General features: G+C 40.7%; 2 protein-coding genes across 11 annotated transcripts in view; both read right to left on the reverse strand.

Annotated features, from left to right (window-relative positions):
• Positions 1–968: 968 nt before the first annotated feature.
• LOC110528017 (delta-1-pyrroline-5-carboxylate dehydrogenase, mitochondrial) lies at positions 969–17218 on the reverse strand. The gene is made up of 15 exons (XM_021609791.3): positions 16764–17218; positions 14998–15091; positions 14767–14859; positions 13716–13763; positions 13461–13616; positions 13086–13235; positions 12860–12934; positions 12541–12728; positions 12335–12408; positions 9310–9506; positions 9068–9115; positions 8780–8932; positions 5617–5738; positions 5333–5451; positions 969–5125 (listed from the first exon to the last, which is right to left on the reverse strand). Exons 1-15 carry the CDS (start codon positions 17003–17005, stop codon positions 5013–5015), a joined length of 1872 nt encoding a protein of 623 aa, XP_021465466.3. The 5' UTR covers positions 17006–17218; the 3' UTR covers positions 969–5012.
• Positions 17219–19783: 2565 nt separating this feature from the next.
• The window catches only part of LOC110528018 (intermediate filament family orphan 2), a 70817-nt gene continuing 64063 nt past the window's right edge, over positions 19784–26537 (reverse strand). For 6 of the 10 annotated variants that reach the window (XM_021609795.3, XM_021609793.3, XM_090241231.1 and 3 more), the window contains exons 5-8: positions 26021–26169; positions 25328–25496; positions 24937–25035; positions 19784–24389 (exon numbers count right to left, since the gene is read on the reverse strand). In XM_021609795.3, the coding sequence (XP_021465470.3) occupies positions 24156–24389; positions 24937–25035; positions 25328–25496; positions 26021–26169 (651 nt within the window). In that variant the 3' untranslated portion in view covers positions 19784–24155. Of the gene's footprint in view, positions 24390–24936; positions 25036–25327; positions 25527–26020; positions 26170–26537 lie in introns of all 10 variants that reach the window. The other 4 variants (XM_021609794.3, XM_021609792.3, XM_090241229.1 and 1 more) reach the window with 1 other exon arrangement.

The raw sequence follows: 26537 nt of genomic DNA on the forward strand, positions 1-26537 counted from the left end.
ACAGTAGGCCTACACCTCTATTTAAAATAAGGTGGCACTTAAATGGCAGGAATGACTGAACTTCATGCATAAAAAGACATCATTTCACATCAATCAGAATGATACCAACAGGTCTACACAGTGATTTATACCAAAACATTTCAGCGAACAACTTAGCCTAAACGAAGCCTACAAGACTACAGGTGGTATCCATATTTCCCGACAATTTTTTTTTTGATGTACAGCCTTCCCACACAGAGTAACGTTACTATTTATTTTGCTTCCCACCATAAAAACATCTTGCTCTAAATGTCCCATTGGGAAAAAAAACTGGTTGAATCAACGCTGTTTACAAGTCATTTCAACCACAAACATGTATGTGAAGACAAAGTGGAAAACGAATTGGATTTGCAAAAGTCATCAATAAGGGCATTTCGTCTTTTTTTTCTTCATTTGTTAACCAAACTTTTAACCTAAACCCAATGAAATGGTGAAATATTTAGTTGATTTCACGTTGAATTCATGTTAGTTGACAACTCAACCAAATGTATATCAAGGCTAGACTTTGAACTGACGTCTGTGCCCAGTGGAGTGTTTTCACTGTAGAAGTTATAGGAGCTTGATTTTGGGAGGGAGAATGAAGGCATGAAGGGCTCGATTCTGTTGAGTAAACATGTTCAAACTGAATGGTCCAGCTGCTGTTACACAAAAGCTAGCACTGGCGCCTCCGGAAAACGCTAGCTAACCGGAGCTTCTCTCCCACACTCACACCATTCAAGAGCTGTCAATTAGAAGCGCCAACATTCTCAATCCAACACATTGCGTTTTATTGCTGGTATAAAGCTGGATGGCAAAAAAAAAAAAAAATCAGATTAAATCTTACATGTGAATATGGCATTAGCCAGAAATGTAGGCTACAACAATGCCATTAACAATTGAATATGACCAGTGAAGGTACATCTATGTATTAAAGGGAACAATGGACATCATATCATTCAAAGCATGATGGGGGTTTATTTGAAGCATCCCACATGAAGCTCTCCCAATTGTGCTGCACAACAGACATAATGTTATTCCATAAATCTGCATAAAAAAGCATTCCACTGCAGTATGTATCACCATGAGATTAGTCCCTAGAATAGTTGGCATGGCTTTGTAATGACACTATAAAATACCCAGGACCTGTGCTAAATATTTTGACATGACAAAATGACAATTATTCTTCAGACTTCTTTCAATAGGAATAGTAACACGTAATTTATATTCCCCCTACAGATGGTTTAGAAATGTTCAACTAATGAGTTACAAATTTGCCAGTGACCAGTTTGAATATTTAGTTTGTCTAGATATGTTTCTTTCAATTTCCCTTTAGTTAATGAGCACCGTTGCCTATTCCTGCCTGCACATTGGCTCTGGTTGTCTGATTGCAACTTTTTCCACTGTTATGAATCCTAATGCAATGAGAAAGTTGAGTATAAAAAAATAGACAGCAGATTCTTTGAGCCTATATATCCAGACATTTGGTGTCTGTCAGGTAGTGGAGGCTGCTGAGGGTAGAACGGCTCATAATAATGGCTGGATCGGAGCGAATGGAATGGCATTCCACTAATTCTGGTCCAGCCATTATCATGAGCCTGTCCTCCCCACCTAATTAAGGTGCCACCAACTTCCTGTGCTGCCAGGCAGTGCTCTTTCCCGTGCAGCACGTACAGCACTAACACACGTACAGCACTAACTTCCAACAGTTTGAAGGATGGGAGTGTGCCAAAGGCACGGTAAGGATGTCTCCTCCCATCTGACTTTGATGTGACAGGAGTGTGGCACTATGAACACATCACAGCGTGAGGGATGAGGTAGAGATACTAGCACATACTCAAACATCCTGACAGGAAGTAAAAACCTTGGCTTTGTACTTTGACACCTCAGTGTAGGACAGCATTCCCAGTTCACTCTGGGTAGGTACACAATTTAACTCTTGTCAAATTGGTTAACCCTATCAGTCCCGAGACCCCAGCAAAAATTGGCTTTTCATTTATCTGCATGTCCAGCCCTTATGTTTAGCCTCACAATGCAGTTTTTGACCATCTTATTTTCAGGACAACGAGGGCTACAAGTTGAACACAAAACAAATTGATAAATTAGTTGCATTCATGAGTTTTGACAAAAAAAAAAAAGAAAAATCAAAGCAAAACCAGAAAAATGAATTTATATGAATGTTTTAAGTACAGAAATTGTTTTCTCAGTGGGAAATTACTATTGAACTAGTCAGTGACAACTGTGTGGAGTTTGGTGTTTGTGACAGCAACAATGTGAGTTTATTACAGTATTATAGACACTATGTCCTGGGATTTCCAATGATCTATGTAGAAGAGCCCCTTACCTTCTAACGACCCTTGTGTTGCTTGTGAGCGTCATAGAGGAAAACATGTCACGTGTGTGTTTGTTAGAGTCCAACTTTTAATAGATCCCTTATATGAGTTTGTTGCTCAAACCATTAGGACTCTACAGACATTTTTGTAAAAAGACCCGGCCACCTTCGGGATGCGCCCTAGTTTCACAAACACCGCCCTAGCTCAGCCCCCGTTAATCACACATATTAATGGTTGGTATCGATGGATGCAGAAGAAACCAATTGAACAAGAAGTATGTAGCTCAACCTTACAATATTTAGAAGGGGTTAGAAACTGGAGAAACACCATCAGTTGTCACAATAACAACAGAGTATGGATTAAAGCAAGCCACATTCAGAAACAAAAATATGACATTAAACACAAAAGGTTAATATACTTTCTGAAATAATTTAATGACCATTATTACAAATGTAATAAAGGTCAATCTCTATTATTACCAATACAGTCACAATCGAAGACAAATGATTTCTATTAGCATTTAACAGAAAAATATTAAAAATACAAAATACATTTTATCAAAATATATCCCCCTGAAATTGTTTTCAAAACAATAAAGATGGCATGAAATTCAGATTGAGACTGAGCAATCACATGAAGTTGAAGCAATTAGCACTTACATATATTTTTTGCAAACGCTCAGTAAAATATTCCACAATTGGAAAAGAAGGGTTAGAACAGTAAGTGTGCGCAGTTGCTGAGGTAAACATGATTAGATGGCAAAGTGGGGTTTAAGTAAAAAGGTAACAGCACCCTCATGCTCAACCGGGTCTCAGAGCATTTTGTAATATCCTTAACGGAAATCCAAGACACTCCAGTTAGTATGTTACGTTTCGTATGGTATGTATTAATTTGTGGTTGTCCATCACATTACGTTACGAATTTGCAAAACGTACAATATGTTAAGAATTTTCAAAACGTATAATATGTTACAAATTCTAGCTAGGTGGCTAATGTTAGCTAGGATAGGGGTTAGGGTTAAGTTTAGGAGTTCTGTTAAAGGGTTAGCTAAAAAGGGTTAAGGGTTACGTAACATGCTAGTAGTTGCAAAAGTTCTAAAAAGTTGTAAGTAGTTGAAAAGTAAAATGCGAAAGTTGTTTGTGATGAGATTCGAACTCGCAACCTTTGGATTTCTAGACATTTACGTTATATGCCTGACCAACCACCCTACTTTTGGTATTTTCCTCACGTAACCATACCAAACATAAAATATCATACTAATTTGAGTGTCCCAGATTTACTTTTAGTATGTTACGTCTAGTCTATGAGACCAGGCTGTCATGCGCAGTCTCAATGTCTCTCTTTCTCTCCCCCCTCCCAGAGGACCATGCCTCAGGACTACCTGGCATGACGACTCCTGGCTGTCCCGGTCCAACTGGTCGTGCTGCTGCTCCAGTTTCTGCTGTTTGCATGCGGCAGTGGAACCCTAACCTGTTCACCGGACGTGCTACCCTGTCCAGGACATGCTGTTTTCGACCCTCTCGTTTGAACATATTCAAGAACGATCTGGCCATGTACTATTATAAATCTCCACCCAGAACAGCCAGAAGAGTGGCCACCCCCCAGAGCCTGGTTCCTCTCTAGGTTTCTTCCTAGGGAGTTTTTCCTAGCTACTGGGTCCCTGTATAAGCACTTTGTGAGATAGGCTGAGGGCTTTATAAATACATGTGATCATAGCCACATCCTGTAGGACCAGCCATAGCTCAAGTGTAACAAGTCAAGTACATCACCTTTCCTATCAGAGACAGTCAGGAGGTTGAGTATTAGTGTGACAATACAGCAAATCAATCATAACACAGCGAGGAACTGAGTTTAGGTTAAGGACTGTTAGTAAGGACTTTCTTAGCACCAAAAAAGGAAGATAACCATTCTTCCCTCTTTTTGCCATCACAAACACTTAAAATTATAAACATTTTGATACTTGAACTTTAGCTGTCATGAAATATTCATGGTCAAAACTCAGTGTTATTGTTTTTGTCAAAGGGTGTTAAGATGATAGACGGTCAGTTAATTTTTCTAATACAGAGTCAGTTTCGTATGAAGAAAAAAAACATCTTCCACTCATAAAGTATTTGATGCTTAACAACTCTTTGAATACTTTCCTCAGGACAGAACAGGCGGAGACAACCTAACAGTGAGTAGCCTACATCTCAGGACCAGTCAGTACTGGTAAAACAGAGGCTCAGAAGCACATAGCAGCCATTTGATTAAAAAAAACAGATGATTGATTATTACAAGTCTGTGGAATCCATGGTAGACCACACAGTTTTACTATGTCTGTGGATCCACGGGACGTATTGTCACATTGTCATTCTTCTGTGCAGCTAGCAGGCAGCTTGGCTGGGTCAGCTGCAGCTCCTGCTGATCTCATGAAGTGCCAGAGAGGGGCACTGTTGCTCCCCCTTTCAATTTAGAACAACTAATAATTACATTCGTACTTGTGTATAGATTCAGTGCATACTTATAAGGGCAAAAAGGGACAAAACTTGGATGAGTAAGGAGAGGATTGTTCTCTTCATTTCATTGTCCGTGTTGACTGGAGAAAACGCCTACAGATTCCTCTACAGAACTAGGATTGGGTGAGGGAGGCCTAGGTAGGTGAGGAAGGGGTGGAGTACTGTCTTTTTAACCCATATAGGGGTACTTCCATTCTCGGAGCGGGACGTGGGTGGCCTTGACCACCTGTGGGGACGTCCATCTCAGTACGTAGTGAGGACCACCAGGTTTGTCATTAGTACCTTTGCAGACAAAAGTTCATGTTTTAAGTATTATTGATATCAATAAAGATGTACCCATTTGACAGAAGTATCCATGTCAGACATAGAGAGCTAACCAGGAGTAATGAGAAGTCCTGATTTATAGAACTGTTAGCAGTCACATGGATATCAATGAGCTGTGGATTGGTGTGCGGGCTGTGGATTGGTGTGCGGGCTGTGGATTGATACCTGAAGCTCTGGCGCCACCAAATGGTTGCTGGGCGACAATAGAGCCAGTGGACTTGTCGTTAACATAGTAATTTCCTGCAGCGTTCCGCAAGGCTTTGGCTGCCTCATTCACAACATTCCTGGAACAAAAACATTACTAAAGGGTTAGGGAGCAACATCTATTATCAATAAGCTGATCAAAGTTGGCTTTGCATTCATAATATTTGTATATAAAACTATATTATGTTCTTTATTTCATCAATACTGACACTCCATTGCAAACCAGCTGAAGTAATCAAACGTACTTATCAAGAGCAAAGACAGCTCCTGTCAGGGCATATGGTGATGTGTTGTCTATCAGGTGCAGAACTTCCAGGTAGTCGTTCTCAGGGTAAACATAGACAGACAGAACTGGCCCAAAGATTTCCTACAGGAGTTAACCCAGAACCGAGTTATAACAGAGTTGTTGTAAAGTTCCATATTAACTGAGCAATCGCAATGCAAGGAAGCAAGGAGGACTAGCCCCCCATTTGTGAAGCAGAGTGCACTGTAAACCCCAATGTGCTGTCATTACTAAAAACTTGAGGAAACTGGTTGCACCTAATATATTTGAGTACAGTTACCTATAGTGAGTTTGTAGTCATTACTCATACCGAAAGAGTCACTGTGACCCTGTAGGGGGTCCAGAACTGAGTTGTATCAGCTTGAACACGCCTCCAATATACAGTGCCTTGCGAAAGTATTCGGCCCCCTTGAACTTTGCGACCTTTTGCCACATTTCAGGCTTCAAACATAAAGATATAAAACTGTATTTTTTTGTGAAGAATCACAATCATGAAGTGGAACGACATTTATTGGATATTTCAAACTTTTTTAACAAATCAAAAACTGAAAAATTGGGCGTGCAAAATTATTCAGCCCCCTTTACTTTCAGTGCAGCAAACTCTCTCCAAAAGTTCAGTGAGGATCTCTGAATGATCCAATGTTGACCTAAATGACTAATGATGATAAATACAATCCACCTGTGTGTAATCAAGTCTCCGTATAAATGCACCTGCACTGTGATAGTCTCAGAGGTCCGTCAAAAGCGCAGAGAGCATCATGAAGAACAAGGAACACACCAGGCAGGTCCGAGATACTGTTGTGACGAAGTTTAAAGCCGGATTTGGATACAAAAATATTTCCCAAGCTTTAAACATCCCAAGGAGCACTGTGCAAGCGATAATATTGAAATGGAAGGAGTATCAGACCACTGCAAATCTACCAAGACCTGGCCGTCCCTGAAAACTTTCAGCTCATACATGGAGAAGACTGATCAGAGATGCAGCCAAGAGGCCCATGATCACTCTGGAAGAACTGCAGAGATCTACAGCTGGGGTGGGAGACTCTGTCCATAGGACAACAATCAGTCGTATATTGCACAAATCTGGCCTTTATGGAAGAGTGGCAAGAAGAAAGCAATTTTTTAAAGATATCCATAAAAAGTGTCGTTTAAAGTTTGCCACAAGCCACCTGGGAGACACACCAAACATGTGGAAGAAGGTGCTCTGGTCAGATGAAACCAAAATTGAACTTTTTGGCAACAATGCAAAACGTTATGTTTGGCGTAAAAGCAACACAGCTGAACACACCATCCCCACTGTCAAACATGGTGGTGGCAGCATCATGGTTTGGGCCTGCTTTTCTTCAGCAGGGACAGGGAAGATGGTTAAAATTGATGGGAAGATGGATGGAGCCAAATACAGGACCATTCTGGAAGAAAACCTGATGGAGTCTGCAAAAGACCTGAGACTGGGACGGAGATTTGTCTTCCAACAAGACAATGATCCAAAACATAAAGCAAAATCTACAATGGAATGGTTCAAAAATAAACATATCCAGGTGTTAGAATGGCCAAGTCAAAGTCCAGACCTGAATCCAATTGAGAATCTGTGGAAAGAACTGAAAACTGCTGTTCACAAATGCTCTCCATCCAACCTCACTGAGCTCGAGCTGTTTTGCAAGGAGGAATGGGAAAAAATGTCAGTCTCTCGATGTGCAAAACTGATAGAGACATGCGAGCGACCCCAAGCGACTTACAGCTGTAATCGCAGCAAAAGGTGGCGCTACAAAGTATTAACTTTGTGTCCCACTTGTTGTTGATTCTTCACAAAAAAATACAGTTTTATATCTTTATGTTTGAAGCCTGAAATGTGGCAAAAGGTAGCAAAGTTCAAGGGGGCCGGATACTTTCGCAAGGCACTGTAATTGCCCAGTGTGCCTTGCATTTGAGAGAATTGTAGTGTTACCACCCATGACACTATTTGTTGTTGATAGTTGAATTCGTTCATTTTCTGTCCTGTGTCTTTCACCAAGTGAGTTCCTAGGCAAATATTATCATTATAATTAACTCTTTATGACAATAGATATCTCATAAGGCCTACTTTTGAGGCCTAGCTATACCCTAATGCAGTGGCCTAAAACTCATGGTTTACAGACCACATCAGGCCTGAAAGTGTGGTGCAAAATTCCTGTTACTTTCCCAAATTCCCAGATTTAAAAAAAATCCTGGTTGACGGATATCCAGGAGTCTTCCAAACCGGATTTCTGGAAAACCTGGCAAATGTACCAGAATTTTGCAACCCTAACCACAATTCACATTATGTTGGCATCCAAGGTGATGTGTAATTCCTATTGGAATCCAGCCAGAGTCAGGATATCCAACAGTTGAAATGTTTATTCTCCCGCATCCTGCATTCATAGTGACTGCCTGGGTTAGAAACAGTTTGAGGAGACTACATAACAGGTGCAAGAAATCTAACTAAATGATTTGATTAGTTTAGTTATTTATCTTTGCGTAGCATAAGATTAATCAACCACTCAATGTACAAAACACAGATATAAAAATAAAATCAACCTGACATAGAGCATGCTGGGAAAAAAAGTTAATTTGTTATCATGATTTTTTAAAAATTATTATGTTGATTTGATCTCATTTAGTTTTGAGTACCACAAACATTTTGAATTAATAATGACTTTTCATTGACTTTGAGTTCAACTTACTAGAAGTTTTTGAGTTAAAAATGCTTTGGGGTTTAGTGTGTGAAGCATGGCTTTGGTTAAACAAACATGGTGTCCATTACATCCCTGTATACATGTTTATGTGAGTAATCCAAGCACTTGGCCCTGAGCCTGATCGCAGGCATCTCAGTTAAAACTGAAAAAATAATCCTGCTTCTTTTCTTCATAAAATAACCATATCTAACAGGCTAGAATAAAGTCAGTTTCAGCAATTCCGACTCAACTGACTGTCTCTCATGTAATTATGACATGTACGCATGTCTGGTATACCACTTGCAGGTTGGTTTAAAGAAGTGAGAACATACATGGTTAAAACTAGAATTACAGTACGAAGTTCAATAGGCTAATAACAGTGGTGAGTATAGAGGTGATCGACAATAACTACTTATCAAGAATATCGAGTCTTACCTCGGCCATGATGGCTTCTTGTGGGTCTGTGCTCTCAATGATGGTGGGCTCCACAAAGTAACCCTTCTTGTCATTACAGTGGCCCCCAGCAATAATGTTCAACTTAGGGGAAGACTTGGCATGGTCCAACCACTTCTTAATACGAGCAAAGGACTGAGACAAAAATAAATCATATATAAAGAGTCACTAAAATGTAAAATAATCTTGAAAATAAAATAACTCTTGATCAGAAGTAATATAGCTGCTTCTGATCAAGCATCCAGAGTGGCAAATCTCACAGTACTGTACCTTGTCATCAATCACAGCAGAGAAGAATGTACTCCAGTCCTCCACGGGCTGGACAGGGGAATAAAGGAGAACGTTATAACAACCTGATATCAAATTAACACCTACAGTAAAAACTTCAACACTTTCAAATATCTCCTATTGGAGCACACGTCAACTGGCTGGAACTATTCCCACCAAAATAACCATTGTGCCAAAGTGACTGATGAAAAAGTCCTAGAAGCTAAGGTCAGTTGTACACTTACGTCTCCCACTTTGAGCTGCTTGTGGATGTCCAGGAGCCCCTGTTTGATCTGGGGCCAAAGAGAGTCTGGTACATACATCCTGGAGCAGGCCGAGCACTTCTGCCCTCCATACTCAAACGCTGAGCGGATGGTCCCGGTCACCACACTCTGCACATCTGCTGACTTGTGCACAAAATGGAAGTTCTTACCACCGCATTCTGAAAAGGTATGGCAGAGGAGGATGTCGGTGAGGCAGTTTTCAACGACTGATATACACTCCGCTTCGTATTTATTTGGACAGTGATGTTAAAATGAGCAAATGTGGCTCTATTCTCCAGCTTTTTGGATTTGAGATCAAATGTTTTGAATGAGACAAGAGTACGGAATGTCACCTTTTATTTGAAGGCATTTTCAAACATACAGTATCTGTCCTACCATTTAAAAATGAAAGCACTTCATGCATCTAGTCCCCACATTTGAATAAGTTCTTTTTTTCATAAATATTTAGACAAAATCACTTATAGTGTATTAAAAAAACTCAACATTTTTTGTATTTGGTCCCATATTTCACAGCACGCCATGATTACATCAAGCTTGTGACTCTATAAACTTGTTGGATGCATTTGCAATTTGTTTTGGTTGTTTTTCTATTTATGTTTTGCCCAATAGGAACTGAATGGTGAATAACGTAGTATCATTTTGGAGTAACTTTTATTGTAAATAAAAATTCCGAATAATTATGAATGAATAGTGAATAATGATGAGAAAATTACAGAGGAACAAAGATCATAACCCACCCTCCCCCCAAAAATGCTAACCTCTCATCATTCATGATTATCCATGGTTGCATCCACATTAATGTAGAAGTGTTCAGAAACATATTATATTCTTATTTACAATAAAAGTGACTCCAAAATGACAATACATTATTCACCATTTAGCTCCTATTGGCAAAACATCATCTTAAACACAACCAAAACAAACTGCAAATGCAGCCAACAAGTTTGTAGAGTCACAAGCTTGATGTAGTCATTGCGTGCTAGTAATATGGGACAAAACTTTTGACTACTTTAATACACTATAAGTGAATTTGTAAAAATACTCATGGAAAAAAAAAACTTCAAATGGGGGGACTAGATACATAAAGTGATTTCATTTAGAAACGGTAAAACAGATATGTATGAAAATACCCTCAAATAAAATGTGACATTCTGTACCTAATGAAACATTTGATCTCAAATCCCAAATACTGCAGTATAGAGCCAAATGTACAAATTTGAGCTTCACTGTCCAAATACATTTGGAGGGGAGTGTAGATACAGTGCCATGCGAAAGTATTCGGCCCCCTTGAACTTTGCGACCTTTTGCCACATTTCAGGCTTCAAACATAAAGATATAAAACTGTATTTTTTTGTGAAGAATCAACAACAAGTGGGACACAATCATGAAGTGGAGCGACATTTATTGGATATTTCAAACTTTTTTAACAAATCAAAAACTGAAAAATTGGGCGTGCAAAATTATTCAGCCCCTTTACTTTCAGTGCAGCAAACTCTCTCCAGAAGTTCAGTGAGGATCTCTGAATGATCCAATGTTGACCTAAATGACTAATGATGATAAATACAATCCACCTGTGTGTAATCAAGTCTCCGTTTAAATGCACCTGCACTGTGATAGTCTCAGAGGTCCGTTAAAAGCGCAGAGAGCATCATGAAGAACAAGGAACACACCAGGCAGGTCCGAGATACTGTTGTGAAGAAGTTTAAAGCCGGATTTGGATACAAAAATATTTCCCAAGCTTTAAACATCCCAAGGAGCACTGTGCAAGCGATAATATTGAAATGGAAGGAGTATCAGACCACTGCAAATCTACCAAGACCTGGCCGTCCCTCTAAACTTTCAGCTCATACAAGGAGAAGACTGATCAGAGATGCAGCCAAGAGGCCCATGATCACTCTGGATGAACTGCAGAGATCTACAGCTGAGGTGGGAGACTCTGTCCATAGGACAACAATCAGTCGTATATTGCACAAATCTGGCCTTTATGGAAGAGTGGCAAGAAGAAAGACATTTCTTAAAGATATCCATAAAAAGTGTTTGCCACAAGCCACCTGGGAGACACACCAAACATGTGGAAGAAGGTGCTCTGGTCAAATGAAACCAAAATTTAACTTTTTGGCAACAATGCAAAACGTTATGTTTGGCGTAAAAGCAACACAGCTGAACACACCATCCCCACTGTCAAACATGGTGGTGGCAGCATCATGGTTTGGGCCTGCTTTTCTTCAGCAGGGACAGGGAAGATGGTTAAAATTGATGGGAAGATGGATGGAGCCAAATACAGGACCATTCTGGAAGAAAACCTGATGGAGTCTGCAAAAGACCTGAGACTGGGACGGAGATTTGTCTTCCAACAAGACAATGATCCAAAACATAAAGCAAAATCTACAATGGAATGGTTCAAAAATAAACATATCCAGGTGTTAGAATGGCCAAGTCAAAGTCCAGACCTGAATCCAATCGAGAATCTGTGGAATGAACTGAAAACTGCTGTTCACAAATGCTCTCCATCCAACCTCACTGAGCTCGAGCTTTTTTGCAAGGAGGAATTGGAAAAAATGTCAGTCTCTCGATGTGCAAAACTGATAGAGACATACCCCAAGCGACTTACAGCTGTAATCGCAGCAAAAGGTGGCGCTACAAAGTATTAACTTAAGGGGGCTGAATAATTTTGCACGCCCAATTTTTCAGTTTTTGATTTGTTAAAAAAGTTTGAAATATCCAATAAATGTCGTTCCACTTCATGATTGTGTCCCACTTGTTGTTGATTCTTCACAAAAAAATACAGTTTTATATCTTTATGTTTGAAGCCTGAAATGTGGCAAAAGGTCGCAAAGTTCAAGGGGGCCGAATACTTTCGCAAGGCACTGTATAAGATGAGTATGAAGTCAATATTCTCATGTTTAATATTCAATTCGTTTAATAACTTGACAGTGTGGTTGGGTACAGCATTTATCTCTATGGTTTCTCTATTGGTCCAACCCACCTCCTGCCACCCGAGGAAAATTCTTGTAGACATCCAGGTTCTGGGCCACCTGTTTCCACAGGCGCTTGAAGGTACTGAAACAGAAATGGGTTGTTAAGAGACTCCAGAGTTGTTAACTAAAAACAGTGTGGTATAGATTTGGTATTATGTACCAAAAGTGGCAATCAGTTTTAGGTATGCTTTAACATGTAGAGATAAACGCATACGGGACACTGCCAGTGAAGTTGATGCCAGCAAGGTGTTCAGAGGAGGTGATGGTGTCTCCAAATACTGGTCCATCAGCCGGCACAAACTGGATGATGTTGGTGGGCAACCCTGAATCCCGGAGGACATTGTAGACGGCGTAGCTAGCTGACATGGCTGTGTCACTAGGCTTCCACAGAACTACATTACCCTGAAAAACACAGGCAAACAAAGAAAGTCCAGTTCAGACTATAACCAACAACACACATCAGCATCTAAATGTGAAATGTATTAGAACTATAAGGACAATTTGGGTATTGTTGTTTGTAGGGGAACACTTACCATGAGAGCAGGTGTACCTGCCAGGTTTCCACCAATTGCAGTGAAGTTAAATGGGGCAACAGCAGCTATGAAACCCTGTAGTTAAAGGGAAATAAAGGTGTTAACAACAACAACTCCTGGAAAATATGAGTTCGAGAAAATCCATCCTAACATATCCCCAAGTATAAAGGCTTTTATCTGTGACTATTATCAAGTTTAGATGATGCTAGGACCAGAGAGTGCTCACCTCCAGCCCACGGTAGAGCATGGTGTTGGTGCTACCGTCACTGTCCAGGGGCTGCTGGCTCTCCAGTTCAACAGCGTGCTTCGCATTGAACCGGAAGAAGTCTATTAGCTCTGCAGCCGCATCAATCTCTGCCTGCACCACTGTTTTACCCTAGAAAATAAATCAAAAAAATGTGCTCATTCAATTGGCTCATTCATCCACCCTCCTCTCCCCTGTAACCTTTATGTAACTATTCCCCAGGTCATTGCTGTAAATGAGAATGTGTTCCCAGTCACACAAAAAACACTTAGGGGATGAATATCCACTTGATATTCAGCCATACAATTATAAGATTATTAAAACAACATGTAGACTAAATATAGTATTTCACTGTACCTGGCCTATCATGGTTTTGGCCAGAATCTCAGCTCTCTTAGGTCCACTGATGATGTCGGCAGCCTTAAAGAGGACCTGGGCTCGGTCCTGGATGGGTTTCAGGTCCCATTCTCTCCTCGCCGCCACAGAGGCCAAGATAGCCTTGTTGAGCAGCTCCTGTATCAATCATACCAAGGCAACACCATCCAGTCAGGTTACGTAAATCTTGGTGAATGTCTGATGAATAAAAACAGAAGAATTGTAATCTTAGTTTACCTTGTCAGCATAGCAAAACTTGGCCAGTTTGTGAGAGTGGTTGAAGGGCTTTCAAAAATAAAATAAAGAATTACATTGATTAATAGGTAATAATAGCTTCAGGAAATAACATTTAAAGACAGTGTGGTATTGGTCAAAATGTACATTTGACTAATTTAGCAGACGCCTTATCCAGAGCGACTTACATTAGTGAGTGCATACATTTTCATACTAGTCCCCCGTGGGAATGAAACCCACAAACCTGGCATTGCAAGCACCATGCACTACCAAATGAGCAACATGGGACTACAGACTCCACAGGCAGGCCCTCAGCACAGGTAGTATGTTGGTTTATGATGGATGTTATAGAAAACTAATAACACAGCTGTTAACAAAATACAGTCATTTCCAGTTTAACTTCACAGGCCTTGAAAGTTTCCATTTGGATTAGGCAGTATGCTGTGTATCTGAGCAGCAGTGTGAGGGTAAAAGTGAGAGCTTCAGTATCCAGGCTCCCATATTTGCAGGCAGCATGGAGCAACACTGACTCAACTCCAGCCACTTTAATAATGGGAATTGATGGGAAATGATGTAAAATATATCACTAGCCACTTTAAACAATGCTACCTAATATAATGTTTACATACCCTACATTATTCATCTCATATGTATATGTATATACTGTACTCTATATCATCTACTGCATCTTTATGTAATACATATATCACTAGCCACTTTAACTATGCCACTTTGTTTACATACTCATCTCATATGTATATACTGCACTCAATACCATCTACTGTATCTTGCCTATGCCGCTCTGTACCATCACTCATTCATATATCTTTATGTACATATTCTTTATCCCCTTACACTTGTGTCTATAAGGTAGTAGTTTTGGAATTGTTAGCTAGATTACTTGTTGGTTATTACTGCATTGTCGGAACTAGAAGCACAAGCATTTCGCTACACTCGCATTAACATCTGCTAACCATGTGTATGTGACAAATAAAATTTGATTTGATTTTATTTAGTTTGCTCAGATTAGGGACATGCTGTTGACTCCACTCACGGATAGCTGGTATCTGATGTCTTTGGTCCACACATGTTCATCCCCAACCACACAGGGAATCTCCTCTGTCTTCCCCTTCAGGTCATCCAGGGCCTATCACACACACAACCTTATTGAGTCTCATCTTTTATAGAGATGACCTTGTAGGTCATAAAGGGCATATGGAATGGTGCATGCGGTGGTTATTTGTTTGAGAGTGTGTGCTGTGTATGATTGTAAGTGTGCGCGCACCTTCTGCAGCTCGGCCCTCTCTGGACTGCCCTCGTTGAATCCCAGGATGGGCTCATTCTTCACCTCAACAGCTGCACAGGGGAAGGTCCTGAAGCTGCACAGAGAGACACACATTAGGATAGACAGATGCACACTAAGTGAAGACGGACATATACGCAGCAACAGAGATCCCCCACATACATTATATTAAGTGAAGCATTTGTTCATCAATGTATTACAGCTCTTTTACATCTTTGTTTTGAATAATATGAAACTTAACAATGTGGTTATGGAAGAGAATGAATGCCATTCAGTTCATTTTGAGGCAAGTCCAAATTCTGTTGACCTGAATAAGACTTTACTGGCCATGGAGATTGTGGTCTTGGTGCGATATTGAACTGTCTTTTTATACAGGTGCACCTCAGAGTTGGTTCTGTCCTGCCTCTTCCCTGTTAGATTTTGGCAAGCTGCAGTCTTCTGTCAGCTGGAATAGGTAACTTGAAGTAATCTCACAATCAGTTATTCTGTTATGACCAGTTGTTATAGCATAAAGGCTTAAAAATGCAAGTCGTGCATAAAATCTGGGACCATCTTGCATCTGTAAAAACTATAAAAAGCCAGACACACCTAACAGCAGCAAGCAATTGCAATAAGCAATTCATGCTTATTTGATATTTCACTATTCTCTGTGTGTCGGGGTGAACACGGCTGTCTGTGTCAAATTTCTTTGTGGAAAAATTAGAAAACTGCCAAACTTCTGGTGAGCGTGCATGCACTGCCTCAAATGATTAACTGCTCTAGTTTAAATAGTCAGTGAAGGTCAGAGTGTCTAACTGGGTAGACAGGGGCTCGTATTCAAATATTAAAAAACACCCTCAACTCCCCTGACACATGGAATCGATGAAATATGATTAGTCAACTGCCTTCTCACATCTACACAGATGCTTCTCTGTCAATGGGTGACCTGGTGTACAACAACACAGCCTTCATACAGTTGATTGATCTTCCTCACCCAACAGAAAAGTGAATAGACCTCTAAAGAGATTCAAAATATGGCTATAATGTTTTACCAAGGGTAACTGCATAAATAAACATTCATGCAGCTGGCTTGCCCATACAGGTTCCTTCTGTCCATTTGATTTATTGCGTAACACCAGTTGCCAGTGCCACTTCAGGTTTTTAGCCCAAGTCTACTGTCATAGAGATAGATAGAGGATTCATCATGGATATAACCATTTTAGCATGAACATTGCCATGGACATCGCCATGGAGGGCTTCCACCATTTTTAAGTAGTCAACTGGGTGGAGTTACCTATGGATGGGGTTTCCTATGGGTGGGGGTTGCTATAGGTGGGGTTTGCTATGGGTGGAGTTTGCTATAGGTGAGGTTTCCTATGGGTGTGCAGCAATCATCCAATGAAGAGGGAAATTGACCCCTTTAAAATAGATGTAGCCTCAATGTAGCCCATGCTGTCACAGACGCTATAATAGAACAGATACAAATAGGAGTTCTCTTTCTAGCTTTATGTGCCCATGGTGTATCACTCACTTTCTGATTTTTGAGTGAATAGTATTTCTGTGAACTGTTAACTTTACTCATGCGGCATGGAATCATGGTAATCAGAAGACACAAAATCATAAATAACTTATTTAAACTTATTTTGCTTGGCCTTGACATTGAAAATGTACTATTAGTTACCAAAATAATGCAAATTACATTAGCTTGGTTACGAAGAGTCAAAGCTAAGGTGAGTTAGTCTCGTGTATGTTAATGTGAAAATACGTACCCCCTCCAAGACTGGTAGAATGCTGATCTCACACGCAGCATGTTCCAATGGATATGTAGAGAGAAAAATGACAATCTAATAAAAACACCCTTATAAGACCACTTCAGGCAACCGATACAATGTATCAAAACTGATAAGATACATTGAAGCTGTTTGATATCTTGAGAATGTAGCCTACTGGTTGCACGTATAGCGAGTTCAGAGGATTCGGCCCGTACCAATATTCCATAGGGAGGCCACATTCATTATATTACCACACTTGCGTCTAAATTGTCACAGTAATTTACAGTATTTTATCTAAACAGAAATTACATAATTTCATCTTAATATTTACACTGTGAAACCTTTGAAATTGTACTTAATTAATATAATACTTAGTTAATATTTCAAAGAAAGAAGTATTGCTAAACACACCTCACATTTTCATAATGAAACTTACTGGAGGCAAAGAGGGCGAGTCTGCGAGTGGCCAATCAGCACTAAGAAGACATCTCCAGCCAATCACAGTATAGGGCTGTCATTTCTGAATTGAGAAATTATATTTTCGACGGAGCATAAATGTCTCTTTGATGTAATGTCCCGCTTATATTTTGCACAATTACTGATTTTCCCATGTAACCTAAATTACTTTCATTGTGACGAATGTAACTGTCAGAGAATGTATAGCCTGTTGCTACACGGAACAAAAATTTAAACGCAACAGATAAGTGTTGGTTCCATGTTTCATGAGCTGAAATAAAGGATTCCAGAAATGTTCCAACCGGCCTCACAACTGCAGACCTGGTGTATGGTGTCAACGTTGTGAACAGAGAGCCCCATGGTGGCGGTGGGGTTATGGTAAGGTCAGGCATAAACTACTGATAACTAACACAACTGCATTTTATCGATGGCAATTTGAATGCACAGAGATACGGTGACCAGATCCTGAGGCCCATTGTCGTGCCATTCTTCCGCCACCATCATCTCATGTTTCAGCAAGATAATGCACGGCCCAATATCGCAAGGATCTGTAGACAATTCCTGGAATCTGAAAATGTCCCAGTTCTTCCATGGCCTGCCCTCTCACCAGACATGTCACCCTTTGAGCCTGCTTGGGATCCCTTTGAGCCTGCTTGGGATTCTCTGGATTGACGTGTACAACAGCGTGTTCCAGTTCCCACCAATATACAGCAATTTAGCACAACCATTGAAGAGGCGTGGGACAACATTCCACAGGCCACAATCAACAGCCTCTGATCAACTATTTGCAAAGGAGCTGCGTCGCGCTGCATGAGGCAAACCAGCTACAGGCTGGTTGTCTTATCCACGCCCCTACCTTTTTTTTAACGGTATCTGTGACCAACAGATGGATATCTGTATTCCCAATCGTGAAATCCATAGATTAGGGCCTAATTAATTTGTTTAAATTGACTGATTTCCTTATATGAACTGGAACACATTAAAGTCTTTGAAACTATTCCATGTTGTGTTTATATCTTTTTTTCAGTAAATCTACAGTGCCGTAAAAAAAAATATTCACACCCCTTGAATTAATCCACATTTTGTTGTGTTACAGACTGAATTCTAAACGGATTAAATAGATTTTTTCTCACCCATTTACACACAATACCTTATAATGACAAAGTGAAAAGATGCGTTTACAACTGACATAAGTATTCACACTCCTGAGTAAATACTTTGTAGAAGCACCTTTAGCAGGGTTTACAGATGTGAGTCTTTCTGGGTAGGTCTCTAAGAGCTTTCCACACACGGATTGTGCAACATTTTCCCCTTATTCTTTTCAAAATTCTTCAAAACTCTGTCAAATTGGTAGTTGATCATTGCTACACAACCATTTTCAGGGCTTGCCATAGATTTTCAAGTAGATTTAAGGCAAAACTGTAACCCAGCCACTCAGGAACATTCACTGTCTTCTTGGTAAGCAACTCCAATGTAGATTTGGCCTTGTGTTTTAGGCTATTGTCCTGCTGAAAGGTGTATTCCTCTCTCAGTGTCTGGTGAAAAGCAGACTGAACCAGGTTTCCCTCTAGGATTTTTCCTGTGCTTAGCTCCATTCCGTGTCTTCTGAAAAACTCCACAGTCCTTTAACAATTACAAGTATACCCATAACACGAGGCAGCCACCACTATGCTTGACATTTTGGTGAGTGGTACTCAGTAATCTGTTGTATTGGATTTGCCCCAAGCATAACACTTTGTATTCAGGACAAAAAGTTAATTGCTTTGCCACATTTTTTGCAGTTTTACTTTAGTGCCTTGTTGCAAACAGGATGCATGTTTTGGAATATTTTGTACAGACTTCCTTATTTTCACTCTGTCAATTAAGTTACTATTGTGGAGTAACTACAATGTTGTTGATCCATCCTCAGTTTTCTCCTATCACAGCCATTAAACTCTGTAACTGTTTTAATTGGCCTCATGGTGAAATCCCTGAGCGTTTTCCTTCCTCTCCGGCAACTGAGTTAGGAAGGACTCCTATATTTTTGTAGTTACAGGGTGTATTGATACACCGTCCAAAATGTAATTAATACATTAAATTAATTAATACTTCACCATGCTCAAAGGGATATTCAGTGCCTGATTTTTTTATTCTCCTTAAATTATTTAGGCTTGCCATAACAAAGGTGTTGAATACTTGTTGACTTTTCATTTTTAATAATTTTGTAAACATTTTGAAAAACACGATTCCATTTTGACATTATGGTGTGTAGGCCAGTGACAAAAAAAATAAATTTAATACATTTTAAATTCAGGCTGTAACACAACAAAATGTGGAAAATGTCAGGGGGTGTGAATGGTTTCTGAAGACATGGTATGTCTTTCTATCTATCAATCTATCTGTCTATCAGATTATTTAGACATTGTTATTAGGCGATATTAATCAATCTTTAACTTGTTACTTAAGCACAGGATAATGTAGAGTAGACTGTATGAGGTGGGTACAGTTACATACAGATCAAACATTTTGTAATATGTATAATTAAACATGAGACATCTCTAGAGGACAACAAAGACTCAAGCTAAAGGCAATCCACCATTTTATTTAACCTTCCCCCAACACCAATTACAGTGTACATTCATTATTTTCAAACAACAGTATACCCCGAATCCCCATGAATGCAATGTTTTACTAACAGTTTACATACAAATAACATCATATTTTACAATGCACAGAGGTATGCATTGAAAAAATAAAGATGCAGGGAAATAAATCATTTAAATTAAAAACAACAGGCTTGAAATAGCATCATTATTATGTAATGTGTATGAAAATACAATGAGGTCAATAATGGTCATCAAAGACAGTACTTTTTTCCATGGCCACCTTGACTGGGGATGATGACCTACCTCTGCCTCTCTAGAACACAGGGAAACCCACCCACTACAGACAAGCTGTGAACGTTAGGGTGACAAAGCAATGGGAGATAAAAATATATACAAAAGTATGTGAACACCCCTTCAAATTTGTAGAATGGCCTTACTGAAGAGCTCAGTGACTTTCAGTGTAGCACCGTCACAGGATGCCACCTTTCCAACAAGTCAGTTCGTAACATTTCTGCCCTGCTTAGAGCTGCACCGTCAACTGTAAGTGCTACTATTGTGAAGTGGAAACATCTAGGAGCAACAATGGCTCAGCCACGAAGTGGAAAGTCACACAAGCTCACAGAACGGGCCTGCCGAGTATTGAATCATGTAAAGATTGCCTGTCCTTGGATGCAACACTCACTACCAAGTTCCAAACTGCCTCTGGAAGCAACGGCATAAGAACTGTTCGTCGGGGTTTCCATGGCCAAGCAGCCGCACACAAGCCTGAGGTCACCATACGCAATGCCAAGCGTCGGCTGGAGTGGTGTAAAGCTCGCCGCTATTGGACTCTGGAGCAGTGGAAACACGTTCTCTGGAGTAATGAATCACACTTCACCATCTAGCAGTCCTGCGGACAAATCTGGGTTTGGCGGATGCCAAGAGAACGCTACCTGCCCGAATGCATAGGGACAAATGTAAAGTTTGGTGGAGGAGGAACAATGGTTTGGGCTAGGCCCCTTAGTTCCAGTGAAGGGAAATCTTAATGCTACAGCATACAATGACATTCTAGATTATTCTGTGCTTCCAATTTTGTGGCAACAGTTTGGAGAAGGCCCTTTCCTGTTTCAGCGTGACAATGCCCCCGTGCACAAAGCGAGGTCCATACAGAAATGGTTTGTCGAACTCAATGTGGAAGAACTTGACTGACCTGCACATAGCCCTGACCTCAGCCACATCGAACACCTTTGGGATGAATTGGAACACTGACTCCCAACATCGATGCCCAACCTTACGAATTCTCTTGTGACTGAAGGGAAGCATGTCCCCGCAGCAATGTTCCAACATCTAGTGGAAAGCTTTCCATGAAGAGTGGAGGCTGTTATAGCAGCAAATGGGGGACCAACTCCATATTAATGCCCATGATTTTGGAATGAGATGATCGACAAGCAGGTGTCCACATACTTTGGGTCATACAGTGTACATTTCAGTAATGGCTAATGTAACACTTTAGACCCTAGCACTACATCGATAAAACCAACCATATGAAATACCTATGAAACAATTAAACCCAACAATTTCAAATTCCCATATAGGCTCAATAAGCCAAACGTACGTCCTGCAAGGGTACATAATGTAGTAGTTCAACTATACATGTACAATTTGTGTTTGCTTAGACAATAAAGAACAATGTGCCATGTACACATCAGGTTTCTGTGTTCTGACCCATATCCTGAGATATGCACCAGTTCTGATTGTAAGGTTGGGACTGTAGGTCTAGTCAGAAGACTGCTCCTAAATATTGATCATACATTCAGCAAAGAAGGCGTCTACAATCTGTTCAATTGAAAATATGCAACAATATTACAGTCATCATGAGACATGAGAACTAAAGGCACATAGGTCTACTGTACAACATACAAGGTGTTTCCCAGCCTATACTGTATGGTGTAACAAAGGACCCCAAAAAAAGCATGGCTTACTGCTGCACTCGTCAGGCTGATTTTAAATCTAACACCAATTATTTTTATAGTTAGCTGGGAAGAAGGCCTCTCCCTAAATGTTATTTGTCTTTATAGTGTGTATGAGTTTTGACATTTTACCATGGTTTAGGAAATATTATACAATAGACTGGTTGGGCCAAAATCTTTGTGTCAGATGAAATTATGAAATAATTAAGTTTCCATACCATTTTTACCATCCACGATTGTTAAACAAGAAGATAGTATGTCATTTATGCCTCAACACTCACAATTCAATCTGTGCAACGCAAATTCATGGGCCCATGTAAAATTACAGGAACATAATGCATATTTTGATTTAAGAAATTATAGGGAATTGCAATACTACAACTATGTGCCTCTAGTTCAATGTAAAATCATTCAAAGAAACAACCAAAAGCAATAGCCCTTCTTCCTTCATAAAACAATGCAATGACAAATGTCATTATTTCTCCGTCTTAAAACCCTCATCATACAAATAGCACGTGTGTCCTTGATTCTGCAAACTAACAACACTCCATAAACCAATTGAAAAATAACTTCCAGAAAACCTCTCCCAATCCACATGCATTGATCAATTTTGTTAATTGATTCATTTAATTCAAATCATTAGACAGGATGTAATACAAAAAATTTTAATTATACATAGGGCAATATGAACAGAAAGGCATCTGGGGTATACAATCACATGCCAACAGCCCTCTTATCTACGTACAAACAATTATAAACCCAATCCAGGGCTCATGACAATTAGACAACGGAATATGATAGGAACAGTGCACCCTGCTGGACAGACAGGTGGGAGTTGTTATGAAAGGCCATCTGAGTTTAGTATCCAAGATTGGCAAAATAAAATCCTAAATACCAAATTTTTCAGTGTATAATCTAGGGAATGTATCATTAACCAATGTTCATAGTATTGCCTGATTCCGTGATTGTTTTATGTAATATATCATTTCAGTACCCCATCTCTGAGAGAACAAACAGGTGACCAATAACTTTCAAAAGCTCTTTGGACCACAAGAAGTTGGTGGCACCTCAATTGGAGAGAACGGGCTCGTGGTAATGGCTGGAGCTGAATAGGTGGATTAGTATCAAATACATCAAACACATGGTTTCCATTGATGCCATTCCATTCACTCCATTCCAGCCATTATCACGAGCCATCCTCCCCTCAGCAGCTTCCACTGCTTTGGACTTACCAAAGAGTAGCCCAAGGAATCATCAATAACTTAGTTCTACCAATTAGATACATTTAAGGGGAAATGATTAAAGTTAGCTGAAGCTTACTATGATAGGAATAAGCATAAGGCAATACAAATCAAAGACAGCATGTTTGCTGGCACCTTGTTCCATTTTGTTTTGGATAACCTTTCAAATGTTTACAGCCTCTAAATGAACATGGATAGGGGGAGAAGGTGTGCCTTTGACAAAGGACACTAGGGAGTTTTCCTTTTATGAGATAATTCTGCACCTCCCATTGCTCTTCTACTTTGGAGAACACACAGGGGCACTCTGAATAACAGATAGAAAACACCTGCCCAGCTTAAAAAGGCAAATCATGAGGGAAAAGAGGGGTAATGAAGGTCAAAGGTTATCCTGAAATAAGGCTAGCTAAATTGCATAGAATGTGAACAATGCATTATAGCAGCAAAGGGCTGTGCTCCGTTCCCCAGTCAACCCTGGTAACTGTGGAGAGTCCAGTCAAACTGATTTTTTAGCTTTGACTCTGGTGAGAACATTTCAATCCCCATTTGAACATTTGCATGTACAGTATATGTGAATGATCAATCTGCATCTATGGGGAACATGCAAGTACAAAATAGTGTGACTGCTCTTGATCTGTGATTTTTTGTGTGATTATTAAAAAACTCAAAAGGATAGATGTTCTCACTGGTGATGTTAACTGGTAATGTTGTGCATTTTGTTCCCTGTTCACCAAATGGACTGTTCAGCCTCAGGCCAATAGAATGACAGTGGTGACAGTGGAACTGCTTAGACTATGCTAAGAGTGAGCCAGAATGACATGTTTGATCATGTTGATTGTTTTGCTGGATGTTCCTGTGCAGCACTGTGGAAGAGAGCACAGCTCAGACACTATATTGTATGTACCACCTCTGCCTTAAAACACTTGTGAAGCAAATTAACCCCGTCCCCCTTCATTCCTGTGAGAACAGAGACAATAAGCACCAGTTCCGGGCCTGGGACAGTGGGCCAGATCCATAGGACAATTGGGACCATCAGGACCACCAGTACCCCTTGGCTAAAGATGCCAAGCAGGGCAGAACACTGGGGTCAGCCCCCAAGCAGAGTGGAGCTCTGTGAGCAGCTGTCAGTGAACAGGGGAGGAAGGGGGTGGAGCCAGGCTATCAACTGATTGGCACCTCAGCCTCTCCATCCTTGTCTAGTAGTTTGTCCTGGATCTCGTCAGTGTTCCCTGAGTCGCTGCTAGCCACCGAACTGACAGAGGGAGAGTTCCTGCCCCCTTTAATCATCCTCCTGCACGTCTCCATCTGCACGTCCAGACCACGCTTCATGCTACACATATCCATGTACTCATGCAGGTGTCTGTTCATGTCACTCTTCGCTGTGGCTAGCTCCATCTGAGAGGGAGAGAGAAAGGGGCAGGGGGAGATGGAGGGAGGGAGAGAGAGAGAGTTAGAGTGAGGGAGAGGATGAGAGATATAGATGGACAGAGAGAGGAGATGAGAGAAGAGGAGGGGAGAGGTCAAAGGGAGCCAGAGAAAAAAAAGTAAGGAAGAGAAGAGAGAGAGACATCAGTGACGTTGATCAGGGACAGGTGCCAGCCCTGCCAGGAACTGAATCACTCTGGCCGAATCGTCAACCGAGTCACAAATCAAAACCAAACAGAGAGAGGGACAAAACAACCAACAAATTAAAGGCAGTCGCCCTCCTCTGTACTTTCACTTGACAGGTGTTTCTATTAGATACAATGAGAGGAAAAAATTCCCAGGGACAATCTCTAAGAGGTAGATAAATCTCAGGGGATTTCAATCTCCCTATATTTGTGTTACTGTAGGCCCCTAACTCTCTTTCTGTCACATTGTCTCTCTCATACACACATATACACACACAGGCTTGTAGGCAGGCAGGCACGCATGCACACACCCACAGACACTGCCTGTTCACCTCAATTGCGCCAATGGTCTCCTGGTACTCCTGCTCTCTGGTCTTGAATAGTGATTCTGTCTCGTCTATGAGGCTGCCCAGGCTTCCATCCTGAGAGACCTACGAGGAAGCAAAGAAGATTAGCTAATACATTCTGTTAGGATGTTGCATTTCTCAACTGAGAGCAGAACAATGGGCAGGATTTCAAAATGAAAATAAGTTATTTTACCGCAAACATTTCACTTTGCTGAATATGAATGGATGGGAAGTTTGGGAGGTGAACAACTCCTCAATGCCCTCCTGTACCCTTGTCCATTAGTTTATCAGTAGGTAGTGTTAATTGAAATGTTTATGCATTATCCTGTACATATGTATCCTTGACATTTACTGTATGGTGTCTATTCTGACTCACAGGCTCCTCTGTGTTGCTATTGGCTGCGCTGGTGACTGTGCAGTTTGCCGCGGTGATGGCACAGGGTTGTATGTTGTAGTTGTTGAAGTCCTCCCATAACAACAGGGTCTCATCATTCTCTTCCCACGTCAGGCTGTCACAGTCATCATCAATGTCAAACGTCTCCCTCCTGGCAACAAAATTATCATCTGAACAATTTCTATGGGGGACAGAGACAGCGAGAGGAAGGAAGAGTGAGAGAGAGAGGAAGGAAGAGCGAGAGAGAGAGGAAGGAAGAGCGAGAGAGAGAGGAAGGAAGGAAGAGAGGACAAACACAACAGGCACCACCTTACAAGAGGTCCAAACACAGAGGAGGAAGAAAGATACCTAGAGAAGGCATGCAGGAATACAGACGACATGCTTGAGACAGTGACAGATTTAGTATAATACAAATTAGACTTATAACCAATATCCAATATTACACTGAGGAATTCATATACACAATGAATACATATTATTTGATATAATGTTCTCATCTATCATTTGGTGGCCCTAATTGTAGCACATGAAAATAACTACTGAAAAAATAATTAATGCAGGACTCTGAATTAACACTAGATGGGAGCAAAGTACAGCAAAGTACAACACAATGCACCGTGTGTGTGTGTGTGTGTGTGTGTGTGTGTGTGTGTGTGTGTGTGTAGGCTGACTTACAGCTGGTTGAGCATGCGTTTCATTTCGTCAGTAACGTTGAGCGGGACCTCCTCCTCTGAGGTACTTGTGCTGGGGTCTGCATCCATCTCAGAGCTGTCCTCGTCAGACACAGGCTTGCACTCCTTCTTCCTGCAGCACGCCATGGCACCCTGGAACACACACACGCGCACACACGCACACACACACACACAGATTACTTACTGGCGGCATCAATGCAGAATTTGAGGCAGTTTGTCTAATCCGACATTAGTAATTTAAGCAGTACAATGCACCACCTAAAAAGCCTCTGGTCTGTTTCTGTCTGGATTCATAGTTGGGCTTTAGCCAGCACTGTCTGCACAATGTGATAACCTTGTGTGCAGTGCAGAGAGTCACAGCCTCAGCAGTTCACTGCTGAGCAATGACTGTGTTTGTGTGTGTATGGAGGAGGGGCGGTCAATGAGTATTGTGTTAGTGGTGTGTGTCTGCCTATGTAGAAGAGAGTGTAGCAGCAGTATACCGGTAGTTAGCTGTTTCA

This window comes from Oncorhynchus mykiss, chromosome 7 (genome assembly GCF_057628025.1).
Source record: "Oncorhynchus mykiss isolate SJ-2025 chromosome 7, ASM5762802v1, whole genome shotgun sequence".
Taxonomy (NCBI): domain Eukaryota; kingdom Metazoa; phylum Chordata; class Actinopteri; order Salmoniformes; family Salmonidae; genus Oncorhynchus; species Oncorhynchus mykiss.

What these genes read in the sequence shown, in the direction of transcription:
- LOC110528017 (XM_021609791.3), bottom strand. Translation starts at nt 17,005, where the DNA reads ATGTGGCCTCCCTATGGAATATTGGTACGGGCCGAATCCTCTGAACTC. An exon ending in AAGAAGCCATCATGGCCGAG is followed by an intron (nt 5,739 to 8,779) that starts GTAAGACTCGAT and finishes TAACTCCTGTAG; the next exon opens with GAAATCTTTGGGCCAGTTCT. An exon ending in GCTGTCTTTGCTCTTGATAA is followed by an intron (nt 5,452 to 5,616) that starts GTACGTTTGATT and finishes TTTTTGTTCCAG; the next exon opens with GAATGTTGTGAATGAGGCAG.